A 13,001-nucleotide genomic window follows, 5' to 3' on the forward strand; every position below is an offset into this window, starting at 1 on the left:
GTGTTTAAGGTGAGAGCAGGTTGTCGGCTCTACTTCCTGTTTGGGTGGGGTTGATAGAGGAAGAGGAGGAGAGGAGGAAGGAGAGAGGAGCAGACGGAAGAACAGCGCCCCCTGGTGTTAACACGCGGAGCTGCTCTTTAGTGGAAGTCAGCAGGAAAACAGATGTTGGAGCAACTCTGCAGCATTAATGTAAAGAACAAGAAGTGTTGCTGCAGGGAGGCGGAGGAGGAACAACCATGTACTCTATCTGTGCTACATGCTTTCATTTGTGTGACGATAATGTTGTGTGTCTACGATAACGTTCATAGTGAAGCTACGCTCTGTCCTCTGTGAATGTACAGCAGATGATGTAAAGACGTAATAATGAAAGAAGCATTCAGCAGGTTTATTCAATTAAACAGTGAAAGCTTCTTTAATTCTCACCACACACACACACACACACACACACACACACACACAGGACATGTGGTGAGAAGTTACCTTTTCTTTTAAAGCGAGACTCAAACACAGGATTATATCTCCTGACAGTCAGACAGCCTTAAACAGCAGCTTTAAATCAATGAATCAATGAATCAATGAATCAACAGAAAGTCTATTGCCGGTTATCATGATTATAGATTATCGGGTTTCAGCTTCTCCTCTTTTCTTAAGTGGTGAAAAACTGAATATTTGGTGTTTTGTGTTGTTGATCAGACGAAACATTTGAATGTGTCATTTAAAGAAATGTTTTAATTTCATATAAATATTTATAGGATAATATAACATATTTATTTTGTATATTTTTTTCTAAAATGTTCTAAAAGAGTTGATTATTCGAGAAAGTTATCTTCAGTCATCAATAATATAAACAATCAGTCAGAGCTACAAACCTCGTCTCATTAAAGCTCAGATGATGATTCACATCGTCTGAATCATTACTTTCAAATATCTTTTATAATAAAACACAATAAAACATGATAAAGGGACCTTATGTCAAAATCCAGTTTTAATACTTTTAATATTTTATTTTATTTCTTGTTTACACTGTGCGTGTTTCTTAATTATTGTCAACTGAGAAACTATTCAAACCTGATCTCTATAAATACAACATTCAGCGTGTCATGGTGACACGTTTCTGTCTTTAATGTTGGAGAAGTGAACCACACGTCACAAACATCGCTCACGAAACTTCACAACAAGTCAAAACCACTTTGGGACACGAACACCGGTCTCCTGGGTGAAGGTGCTTTGTGTTTGTACAGAAGTGGTCTTTTTCTCTTTTTATACTACTTCACTGAATGTAGCATATTATAGCATATTATATGTGTTTACAATGAAGCCACTACAGACTAGACGGTGTAACATGAACTGCATAAACAGAACAGATTGACGGTTAAGTTTCAGACTCACTGAGTAATAACGTTATGAAGCGTAGAGAGTCGAGTAAATGCATCAAATTCAACAACTTAATGCTTCATCTACACTCGTAAGAAAGAACAACGCTCTCAACAGACGACGGCTTTGTTCGTCTCATTTCCTGTAACCACTGTAGTGTTACAGCAAGATAGATCGCTAACTAGTGCACAGCTGGCTAGTTAGCTAGCTTGCTAATTCCACCATGCTGTAATGCTACAGTGGTTACAGGAAATGAGACAAACAGCAGCTTCACTCTGGAGAAGGACAAGCTAACGCTAGTTAGCTAGCTAACTAGCCAGAGCTGTGTCCCCTCTCTTCTTATCGAGACAACACTTTATGGCCCACTGATAAAGCAACAACCGCCATTTTATTTTGCACTAGTTCTACTTGTATTCTATTTCTATGCGGAAACCATGTTTGCAGCATTGGTCCTCTGCTCCATCAGTGTTCATATCAATGACTAGTAGTAGATGTAGCTTCAGTTTAGGCTGGAGACTAACTGCTAGCTTAAAGAGTCAGAAACCAAGGTACCGTCATGGTGGGTCAGAGTTAGGCCTCTGGGTTCAACTCCACTGAAATCAGTTCTTTAATCTTCAATTTCTGTCTAAGAAAATTCCTGTTTCATTTTATTTTACTCAACATTTTCTGTTTTGTGTTTTTTTGTGCTTGGTTCAGTTCTGGGTTCTCCAGGGTCTCTTTGCTCTGAACTGGACCAAAATAATCCAGTTCTATGTGATCCTGACACTCTGAAGGTGCAGAAGGTGCTTTTACTTCTTGTTTCCATGACTCTGGTTCTGTTAATGACACGTTTATTGGTCTCCTGCTGGTTCTGAGGTCCGCTGGATCTCTTTAGGTGTGAACCTGTTCTCGTTGGTTCTGCAGGTTCACATCCTGCGTGCCGTCCAGCTGGAGGTTCTGTAGCTGGATGCTGACTTGGTCCTCTGGGTTCTGGTTCTTCTCCTGTTTAAGAGGAAACACAGACAAAGTCCTCTCATCTAAACCACCAGACGTTTGGTGGAGTTTAGGACACTGGACCTCTGCGGTTCAGAGAAAGATCGTGGTCATGTGTTAAAGCTGCATTCTCTCTAGTGTCCACCAGGGGGCGACTCCTCTGGTTGTATAGAAGTCTATGAGAAAATGACTCTACTTCTCTCTTGATTTATTACCTCAGTAAACATTGTAAACATGAGTTTATGGTCTCAATCTCTAGTTTCAAGTCTTCTTCAATACAGCATGATGTTCATTTAGTAAATGATGGTCCAATTAGAGTCACACAGACCATAAAGCAGGGGATGCTTTAGGGGCGGGGCTACACAGTGATTGACAGGTCTCTACCAGAGACGTATACGGCGTCTCTACGTCACTCCTCCTCAGTCCAGATGTGGTCACTTCCTGTTCACTGGTTGTGTGTGTGTGTGTGTGAGTACCTGGCTGTGTTGTAACTGGGAGCTGTACTGGGCCAGTGTGGAGTAGAGGAACTGGTACTGCTCTGTGGTCTGGATCATCCCCCCCCTAGGACAGAAAACAGAAAGTTACATCACAGACAGACAGACAGACAGACAGAGAGGCTGATACCAGAGACAGGTGAGTCTCACCTGTCCAGTCGGAGCTGACAAACCGTCTCCAGGATGTCGACCTCTCCGCCATCTCTGAGCTGCTGACAGCCGATGCTGCAGACGATGAAACAGCCCGTCCTCCCGATGCCTGCACTGAGAGGACAGAGACACGGGACCTGAATGTCAGCTTGAGAGATATAAAACCAGGACCACCAGGACCACCAGGACCTCCAGGACCACCAGGACCTCCAGGACCTCCAGGACCACCAGGACCACCAGGACCTCCAGGACCACCAGGACCACCAGGACCTCCAGGGCCACCAGGGCCCTGAGGTGAGCAGGCCACTGATGTAAAGTCTGCACGTCTACACGTTGTAACGTATTATTTTTCAAACATAATTCTTCATACTGTGAATATTTGCACCTTCCCTGTTCAACATTTTGCACATAACATCCTCTTTGTGTTTAAACATTTTACAGCTCTTTGCATTTTAAAAACAGATTTTAAAAATATATTCTTCAGGTTTTTTTCTTTGTTTTTTTCGTGCAGCAGTAGAAGAAAACATCTTTTTATTATAATCTTTCAGACGAGGGTCAAATAAAGCCCAAAATAATAAACTAAAATAATAATGATTTCAAACACACGAGAGCATCTTTGACTTTTCTCTTTTCCTTTCCTCCTTTCCTTTCCTTCCTGCTACTCCACTGATGGTGAGACACATCACAGAGTCTCGGACCTCCATCAGGACCACTGGAGTCCTGATGGAGTCCTGATGGAGTCCTGATGGAGGTCCACGTATGACGTGTTCTTTAACATTTCAGACCTACATCACAGTTTACAGCATTTTAAAATCATTGATCTATAAATAAGGTCTTAAACACTCTGCAGACGTGAACATTGAACATGAACTCTGAGTTTTTCTGAATAATGTCCGATTGATAAGAAACCAACCTGCAGTGGACGACGATTGGTCCGGGACCGAGGACGGGGCCTGTGATTGGCTGAGAGCCAGTCGGGAGGAGGGACTTTCTGTACGTCTCCACCTCCTCCACCAGTCTCAGCAGAGGAGCAGTGCATTGTGGGATGTGGTGGTCCGGCCAAGAGGTGAACCAGTAGTGTCTGACAGGACGACGCTCCGAGCACAGCTGCACACACACACACACGCACACACACACACACACACACACACACACACACACACACACACACACACACACACACACACACACACACACACACACGTCAACTTTCATTGTCAAAATAATGGCTAATTACTTTGTTGTCTAAACCTAACGAAGTAGTTAGTAGTAAGTTAGCAGTACAACATGTACCTCTGAGATGTAGTACAGTAAAAAGTACAACATGTACCTCTGAGATGTAGTACAGTATAAAGTACAACATGTACTAGAGAAGAACAAAGTAACGTAGATACTGAAGTACAGTACTTGAGTAAATACCTGGATCTCCATGTCGGTGACGGTGAACCCGTCTTTCTCTCGGCTGTCTCTGACTCTGAGGAGGAATCTGCCGAATCGTCCTGTCTCTCCTTCCTCCTCCTCTTCCTCCCTCTGCTCCTCCTCTTTGTCGTCCTCCTCCTTCACCCTCCTCCTCCTCTTCCTCGGCTGTGGCCAGTACAGCTCACATTTCTGGAATAACACACACTTTCAGTATTAGTGAAGAAGAGGAAGAACGGAGGAAGCGGAGGAGGAGTCGTGTCTCCTCACCTCGTTGTTCTCCTTCAGTCTTGTCACCATGACGATGATGCTGCTCCTCTCCTGCCACACCATGTCCCAGAAGTCCCCCACAGTGTGCACCATCGGGCCCTGGGTGGCGATGAAGGCCCTGGGAGCTCCTCCGTAACCCTGTAGAGGAGAGACCAGGTCAGACCTTCAGCTGATCAAGCAATCAAGCAATCAATCAAACCAACCAACAACTCAACCAACCATTCAACAAACTAATCCACCAACCAACCAACGTCAACCATCCAACCAATCAATCAAACAAACAACCAAACAACAAATGAATCAAACAACCAAACATCCAGCAAACCAAACAACCAACACGATCAGCAAACACCAACCAACCAACCACACAACCAACCAACCAATCAACCAACCAACTCACCAACCAATCAACCAACCAACCAACCAACCAAAAAACAACTCCAACCAACCCACCAACCAACCAACCAATCAATCAACCAACTCACCAACCAATCAACCAACCAACCAACCAACCAAAAAACAACTCCAACCAACCAAACAACCACACAACCATCCAATCTATCAATCAACCCACCAACCAATCAACCAATCAATCAACCAACTCACCAACCAATCAACCAATCAATCAACCAACTCACCAACCAATCAACCAACCAACCAACCAACCAAAAAACAACTCCAACCAACCAAACAACCACACAACCAACCAATCAATCAACCAACCAACCACACAACCAACCAATCAATCAATCAACCCACCAACCAATCAACCAATCAATCAACCAACTCACCAACCAATCAACCAACCAACCAACCAACCAAAAAACAACTCCAACCAACCAAACAACCACACAACCAACCAATCAATCAACCAACCCATCAACCAATCAATCAACCAACCAACCAACCCACCAACCAATCAATCAACCAACCCACCAACCAATCAACCAATCAATCAACCAACTCACCAACCAATCAACCAACCAACCAACATCAACCAAAAAACAACTCCAACCAACCAAACAACCACACAACCAACATCAACCAATCAATCAACCAACCAACTAACCAACTAACCAAACAACCACACAACCAACCAACCCACCAACGAAGGCAGAGGACCATCTCCTAGGATCATGTTGACCCAGAGCAGCATCTGGCGTCTGCCAGTCTAAGCTACTGGAAGCTATTTTAATAGATAGTAACAGTTGTTGTGTTTAAGGCTTAATATTTGCTTTCTGTGTGAAAGTACTCATGACAAAACCAACAGGTTTATAAAATGTATTGAAATGTGAATTAATCACTCAAGAAAAACTCCTCCAGTGTGTGAAGGCCTTAACTCTCAGACCATGAACTGAAGTGATGACACAAACATTATTTATTGTTTCTCCTAACATTTAACACATCAAGAACTGCTGGAAAAAACAAACCAGCATTAACATAATTAAGAGTAACTTCCCAGCAGGCTTAGCAGCAGTGACTAAACAGATACAGCCTAAATTCTACATCAATAAAACTGCATAAATAACGAATAATGTTCATGTTGTTGTTAACTGATCTCATCCTGACTCGTTATGAGGTTGAAATCAATAAAGCAGAAAAGAACATGAACTTTCTCAACACGTCCCCTGTTCTTATGAACGCAGACCACATCCTTGACCTCATTAGACAGGAAGTCAACGATCTGCTCATCAATAACAACCGCCGAGCGTCCAATCAGCAAGTCACAGATGTGAATGTATTTAAACATATTTATTATTTATACATGTAAATAAATTCATACGTGTTTAATTAAATAAATTGTAGACGTTGTTACACATCAGGAGGAGCAGCAGGTGTCTGCTGTACAACACACACACACACACACACACACACACACACACACACGCACACGTTGCAGAGTGTGAGGGATGCGTGGGCGGGGGTTGGGTTGGGGGGGGGTAGTCATGGACGTGTCACTTCCTCTCTCACTTCCTGTGGTTTTCCTGGTTGTCAGACTCCCACACTGACAAACCGACGTTTCATATCTGAGTTTCTGTTTGTTTAGCTGTCCGACACACACACACACACACACACACGCACACGCACACGCACACGCACACACACACACACACACACGCACACACACACACACACACACACACACACACACACACACACACACACACACACACGCGCACACACACACACACACACACACGCCCACGCAGAGTGACAGCTCTGTCACACTCTATCAGCTTGTTTTCTTTAGGAAACATATTTTCTTCAGTGTCACTTAACTAATTAAATTAGGGACAAAATAATGAAATAATAAAGTTCAAACTAAAAGATGAGATGATGAAACTCGAGTTTCGATCTGATTACAGCGGCCAAATAAGCTTCCTTCTTCTGGTGGCGGGGTTCAACCTTAAAGCCGCAGATGTGATGAATAAACAGCACGAAAATGCAAAATACTCGCCTGCATATATGTTATGTCTAGTGCTTTTATTATGGAAGTTGAGAACAGAACTGGTCAAAGCTGCCCTTGTCAAGGTTTAAAGAAGTAATAAAGTTTGTCCTTTTAGTCTGGACCAGGAGACAACTTCTGATTCCGAAAAGAGAAGCTAAAGCTTCACATGTTAAAGCTGCATTCTCTCTAGTGTCCACCAGGGGGCGACTCCTCTGGTTGTATAGAAGTCTATGAGAAAATGACTCTACTTCTCTCTTGATTTATTACCTCAGTAAACATTGTAAACATGAGTTTATGGTCTCAATCTCTAGTTTCAAGTCTTCTTCAATACAGCATGATGTTCATTTAGTAAATGATGGTCCATTTAGAGTCACACAGACCATAAAGCAGGGGATGCTTTAGGGGCGGGGCTACACAGTGATTGAAAGGTCACAAATTGTGTTTTTTTTACATTTACGTTTGTGTACGCATTAAAAAAAAACAAGGTACAACATGTTAGTCAGTGAGTTTGTTTGTACGTGTATTTTAGAATTGGCAGTTTAACCACTTCTTCCAGTCTTTATGCTAAGCTAGGCTAACCGTGTCTATTAGTATTTACAGTGTGCTGATGACTTGATGTTTATTCGGTATTAAAAGCGTTTCTGTTTTGTGTAAATTACTTTTGAAAGTTTATTTACTGCGAAACAAATCTAATGCAGAACTTTATAATAATCATGAGGACGACGTCACCAGAGATTCATTTGATCTGAGATGAACAGAAACACGCGGCTCCACACACAGAGATCCAACATGGCCGCCAGAGGGATGAGGCATTCCATCATCATCATCATCATCAGCATCATCATTGACTCAATAATAAATAATCTTAGACTCTGACCCTGATGTAGTTGGCGTTGATGTAGCGGTCGGGCCCCACCTCCTCCTCCGGGCTCCTCAGGACCACCCGGCTCTCAGGGTCTGAACAGTAAACAACAAACAAACAACAAGGTAAACAAGAGTGCAAACAGGCGTCTTTACTGTGTTTCAGACGGACGTCACTCACTGGGCAGGATGGTTTTGTATCTGTCCTTCATCATGTGTCCCGGGACATCGAGCTCTGCGGCGCTCACAAAGTTCGGGGGGATCTTCTGTGGGGGGGGGGGGAGGGGCCGGACGTTAAAACAAACACACCTCGTCTCTGATGAAGACGATGAAGACGATGAAGACGTTTACCTGATACTCTGCGTTCAGGGTTTTGGTGTCCTCGGCGGCCGGCTGCAGCGCCGCGTGGCCGAGGGGTCGGGAGGAGGTGTGGAGCAGCTGGAGCCACACCTCCTTTGGGGTGGAGACGGAACACACAGGCTCCGCCCCCAGAATGCTCACGTCCAATAGCAGCGAGAGATTGGAGCCCCGCCTACAAAGAAAAAAGAGCCAATCAAGAAGCGACGTAATACATTTTATTTTATAAAAGAGATTTTTTATAAAGTGAAGAATCTTCTGGGAACTTGTTTTTCAAAGTAATTGTAATATTTTGGGTGAGTGGTAAATATTCCCAAAAATTATTCTCTTTTGTGTCAGAAAGTTATTTTTTTTATTTTTATTATTTATTATAATAAATATTATTATTATTATTACAATACATTTTTTGAAGAGTAATTTCAGAAAGTGAGGAGGAGATTAAAATGTTTGTAGAAAGCCAGTAGATTTGTATAAAAAGAATATTTAGTGTTCTCTCTGTTTTTGCAAAGAGAGATTTTAAGACATTGAAACACTAATTTAGGACATTTTTTAAGAAACATTTCAGAAATCTAGGATTATAAGTTATTATATGTTGTGTGTGTGTGTGTGTATAATACACACCTCTCCTGCAGGCGGACTGAGGCTTTGCGTGGAGGCGTGGTCATCGGAGGGGGCGTGGTCGGGTCCTCGGGAAGAGGGGAGGCTGAGCGCACTGCCGACATCCTGATAGTGTGTGTGTGTGTGTGTGTGTGTGTGTGTGTGTTAGAGTAGTTCTCAGCAGGTCATCACACCACCATGCTGGAGAAGAGAGAAGACAAATATTAATGTCGGTCCATCATTACGTTTGTTGTATATTAATAATCAGTGACATCATGTTCCTCTGACGGAAACGTCTGATGTCATCAGAGTTTCTGCCGACCAATCAGCATCAAGTACAGCTGAGCGTCATCACCTCCATCAACTCTCACTGTTCATATTTGTGAATGAATGTTTTGCAGTTTGAATAATGAGAACTGAGCATTAGTACGATTTTAAAAGAAAATTTAACAATGATTGCAATTGACAAACGGTTGTTGACCCCCGAAATGTTGCTGTCGAGGTTCAGGGGTCTGAAGTGTTGATCAAGAGGTCTCTGATTGTAACAAGCTGCTTGTACGAACGACCTGTAAAGTTATTTTGGGGGAAAATGCATCGACTGTATATAAGAAGTGGACGTAGTCATGGTGACGTCTCTCGTTGGTTTTATGGACGTTTTGAAGTCTTGAGTTCGGCGATTTGTCCGTCGCCATCTTGTTTTTTTGCAACCAGTAAACAGGAAGTGACCATATTAGGACTGAGGAGGAGTGACGTAGAGACGCCGTATACATCTCTGGTAGAGACCTGTCAATCACTGTGTAGCCCCGCCCCTAAAGCATCCCCTGCTTTATGGTCTGTTTGACTCTAAATGGACCATCATTTACTAAATGAACATCATGCTGTATTGAAGAAGACTTGAAACTAGAGATTGAGACCATAAACTCATGTTTACAATGTTTACTGAGGGAATAAATCAAGAGAGAAGTAGAGAATTAGAGAATAATTAGAGTAGATTCAATTCAACTGTTTGTCATCAATGAGTTTCCTTATAAAGTCAGAGGTTAAAGTGAAGAATCATGCTGTCGCCTCCGTTAATAAGGAAGTTTGACATGATGAGTGAATTATTGATGCGATGGAGAAAATAACAGGACGCATGTCGTCCTGAAAACAGTCTGAAACTGTGTGTGTGTGTGTGTGTGTGTGTGTGTGTGTTTGAGTGTGAGTCAGCATGTTTCCACATCAGTTCACATCTGAAACGTTTCAGTGTGTCTCCATCAGAAGAGTGTCCTCACAGCAGGAAGTCAGAACGCCCACACACACACACACACACACGATGCTGAAATATAAAGACAATTGTCTGTCAATAGTTTTTTTTTCCGATTGTTACTGAATGAATTTCAAAGAAGCTCTTTCATCCGTCTGACTGTTGTTCTCAATCTGACTTCTTGTCTGTTCTTGTTCTGTGTCATCAATCATTCCACGTTTACACTCGAACAGACCACAAGTTTCTCACCAACTGAGCTCTGGGAGCTGCCTTATTGGGAGAGAAAGTATCCCAGCATGCATTTCACCTCGAGATACTATCATTATGGTTCTCCAGCTGTTGTTGTGTCAATCAAATATATGTAGATATATAATTTGCTTTGTCATTTTCAGAGATGTGAGAAGCTGCTAGTCTAGGTGAGAGCTTTCAGTCAGCGTCCATGGTCTTCATCCTGGTGAGGTACTGGGAGCTCTTTGGCTCCGATGTCTCCACAGTTTGAAACAGAAGTGATTATAGGAGTGTAAATATAATCTTTAACCCGTGTTCATACTGACACGGGACATCATTTTAACACATTTATTAACTGTTGGTTTAGTTGTCTCAACCTAACTAAGTAGTTTAGTCGTCTCAACCTAACTAAGTAGTTTAGTTGTCTCAACCTAACTAAGTAGTTTAGTTGTCTCAACCTAACTAATTAGATTAGTCGTCTCAACCTAACTAAGTAGTTTAGTTGTCTCAACCTAACTAAGTAGTTTAGTAGTTTAGTTGTCTCAACCTAACTAAGTAGTTTAGTTGTCTCAACCTAACTAATTAGATTAGTTGTCTCAACCTAACTAATTAGATTAGTTGTCTCAACCTAACTAAGTAGTTTAGTCGTCTCAACCTAACTAAGTAGTTTAGTTGTCTCAACCTAACTAATTAGATTAGTTGTCTCAACCTAACTAAGTAGTTTAGTTGTCTCAACCTAACTAAGTAGTTTAGTTGTCTGAACCTAACTGCATTCGGTGACTAACAAACCTCAGGGTGACTGTGTTGGATGTGAAGTATCCTGCTGAGTTTAGAAATCAGAACTTGTTGAACTCTAGAAAGGTCTGTAGACTTGACAAACACCAGAAACTACTGGACTCCAAACTCAGTTGAGAACCGGGAAGTCTCCTTCGTCACTTAGCGCTCGTTGCTTGTTTGTTAGCAAACATTGAATGAGCAACGTTCTGTTGTTCTTCAGCAACGTACAAAGTCGGATCACAAGAAAACCATCATGATCTCCTCCACGGACGTTAATCTACAGATGTATTAAATGTCTCTACCTTTACGAGGTCAATTCATCAGGACCGTCTCTGGCTTTAACAGACCCTGCAGCCTCTAGGGGGCGCTGTAGACCTTTACTGCAGATCATCATTTTAACTATAACTAATACCTTCTGCTCGCTGCACTGAACTATACACATATTTCTTCAGAGCACCACACTTTCAGATCCAATGAGACAAAACAGAACATAACAAGAGATTAGATTAAAAGCATAAATAATAAGATGTCTGTCAGTAGTATCGATCAGGCTTACCAGTAACGTGACAGCCATGAGGTAGAAATCCTCCTCTGATACTGGAACATAACTAACTAACTAACTAACTAACTAACTGGTGAAAGAGAAGAGCGATCTGTTTCCTCCGTCTCTTCTTTATATCACTGATTTGCTGACAAACCAGCAGCAAAAACAAACGAGCGAACGGGGAGAAAAAGTGAGAGTGAAGGAAAGAAAGTGGAACTATGAGGTGAAGGAGAAGCAGCAGGAACAGACTTGTCCTGTCGTAGCGTTATTACCCCGAGTCAAGGCGCTCAGGTAGAGAGAATGAGTCAGAGAGCGAATGAAAAGATGGATAGATAATAAAAAAGAGAGGGAGAGAGATGCTCCAGGCGTTGATTATTAACACACCGACAGCAGCTGCTCATGAATCATTCATGTTCAAATCATACAACACGATAAACACCAGCAGCACCGAAACCAAACACGCAGAGAAGTTTAAGAACAAACGTGAATGTGGAGGAAATATGAAAATATATAAAAACACAGTGATTCAACTTCACACCTCCAACGGTGCTTTTCACTCCGCTGAAGGAAAATCTCTGAAGGACACGTGTTAGCATAGTGTTAGCACATCGTTAGCACATCGTTAGCTCACTTTGTTTTACATGAGAAGAGCCTGTTGTGTGTGGAAACCAGAACCGGCTGGTAATCTATCAGACTTTCAGCTAAGATTAGCAGAAGAAGAAGTACTCAGATCTACTTCAGTAAAAGTAACAGTACCACAGTGTAGAAATACTCGGTTACAAGTAAAAGTCCTGCATTCAAAATCTTACTTCAGTACAAAAAGACCGGCATCAAAATATATCTAAAGTTTCAAAAGTGAAAGTGAATACATATATTATGTTATTGTGATATAAGTGTTGATGCATTAATGTTGCAGCTGGTAAAGGTGGAGCTCATTTAAATGAGATAGTAGTGATGTTCAGAAGTGTGTTTGTGTGAAGTACTTGTACTTCAGAACACATTGTGTGACTCATTAAAACATCAGCGGAGGTCTAAAGCCTGCCAAGTGTAGAACTATGATCAGGTTTTATTTTGAAAATCTGGGTCCATACCTAGTTTCTGGGTAACATACAGTGACTGTTAGGGGGTTTTATTTTGAAAAACAAGTCTCATCCTGAACTCCCTGTTAACATACAGTAGGAGTTGGGGGCTTTTATTTTGAAAAATAAGCCTCATCCTGAGCTTCCTGTTGGGATCTAGTTGGGCTACTCTGAGGCTTTTGTTTTGAAA

At 42.1% G+C, this 13,001-nt stretch overlaps 1 protein-coding gene across 3 annotated transcripts in view; it reads right to left on the minus strand.

Moving 5' to 3' along the window:
- Nucleotides 1-445: 445 nt before the first annotated feature.
- LOC306710368 (tyrosine-protein phosphatase non-receptor type 7-like) overlaps nt 446-13,001 on the minus strand; it is a 13,534-nt gene continuing 978 nt past the window's right edge. Inside the window, exons 1-11 of one of the 3 annotated variants that reach the window (XM_079178854.1) lie at nt 11,745-11,909; nt 8,965-9,141; nt 8,338-8,518; nt 8,168-8,249; nt 8,003-8,082; nt 4,677-4,814; nt 4,410-4,598; nt 3,904-4,097; nt 2,991-3,104; nt 2,823-2,907; nt 446-2,355 (exon numbers count right to left, since the gene is read on the minus strand). In XM_079178854.1, coding sequence (XP_079034980.1) covers nt 2,245-2,355; nt 2,823-2,907; nt 2,991-3,104; nt 3,904-4,097; nt 4,410-4,598; nt 4,677-4,814; nt 8,003-8,082; nt 8,168-8,249; nt 8,338-8,518; nt 8,965-9,065 — 1,275 coding nt within the window. In that variant the 5' untranslated portion in view covers nt 9,066-9,141; nt 11,745-11,909 and the 3' untranslated portion in view covers nt 446-2,244. Of the gene's footprint in view, nt 2,356-2,822; nt 2,908-2,990; nt 3,105-3,903; nt 4,098-4,409; nt 4,599-4,676; nt 4,815-8,002; nt 8,083-8,167; nt 8,253-8,337; nt 8,519-8,964; nt 9,142-11,744; nt 11,910-13,001 lie in introns of those variants that run through there. The other 2 variants (XM_079178852.1, XM_079178853.1) reach the window with 2 other exon arrangements.

Source organism: Pholis gunnellus (genome assembly GCF_910591455.1).
Source record: "Pholis gunnellus genome assembly, chromosome: 2".
In the NCBI taxonomy this organism is placed as follows: Eukaryota; Metazoa; Chordata; class Actinopteri; order Perciformes; family Pholidae; genus Pholis; species Pholis gunnellus.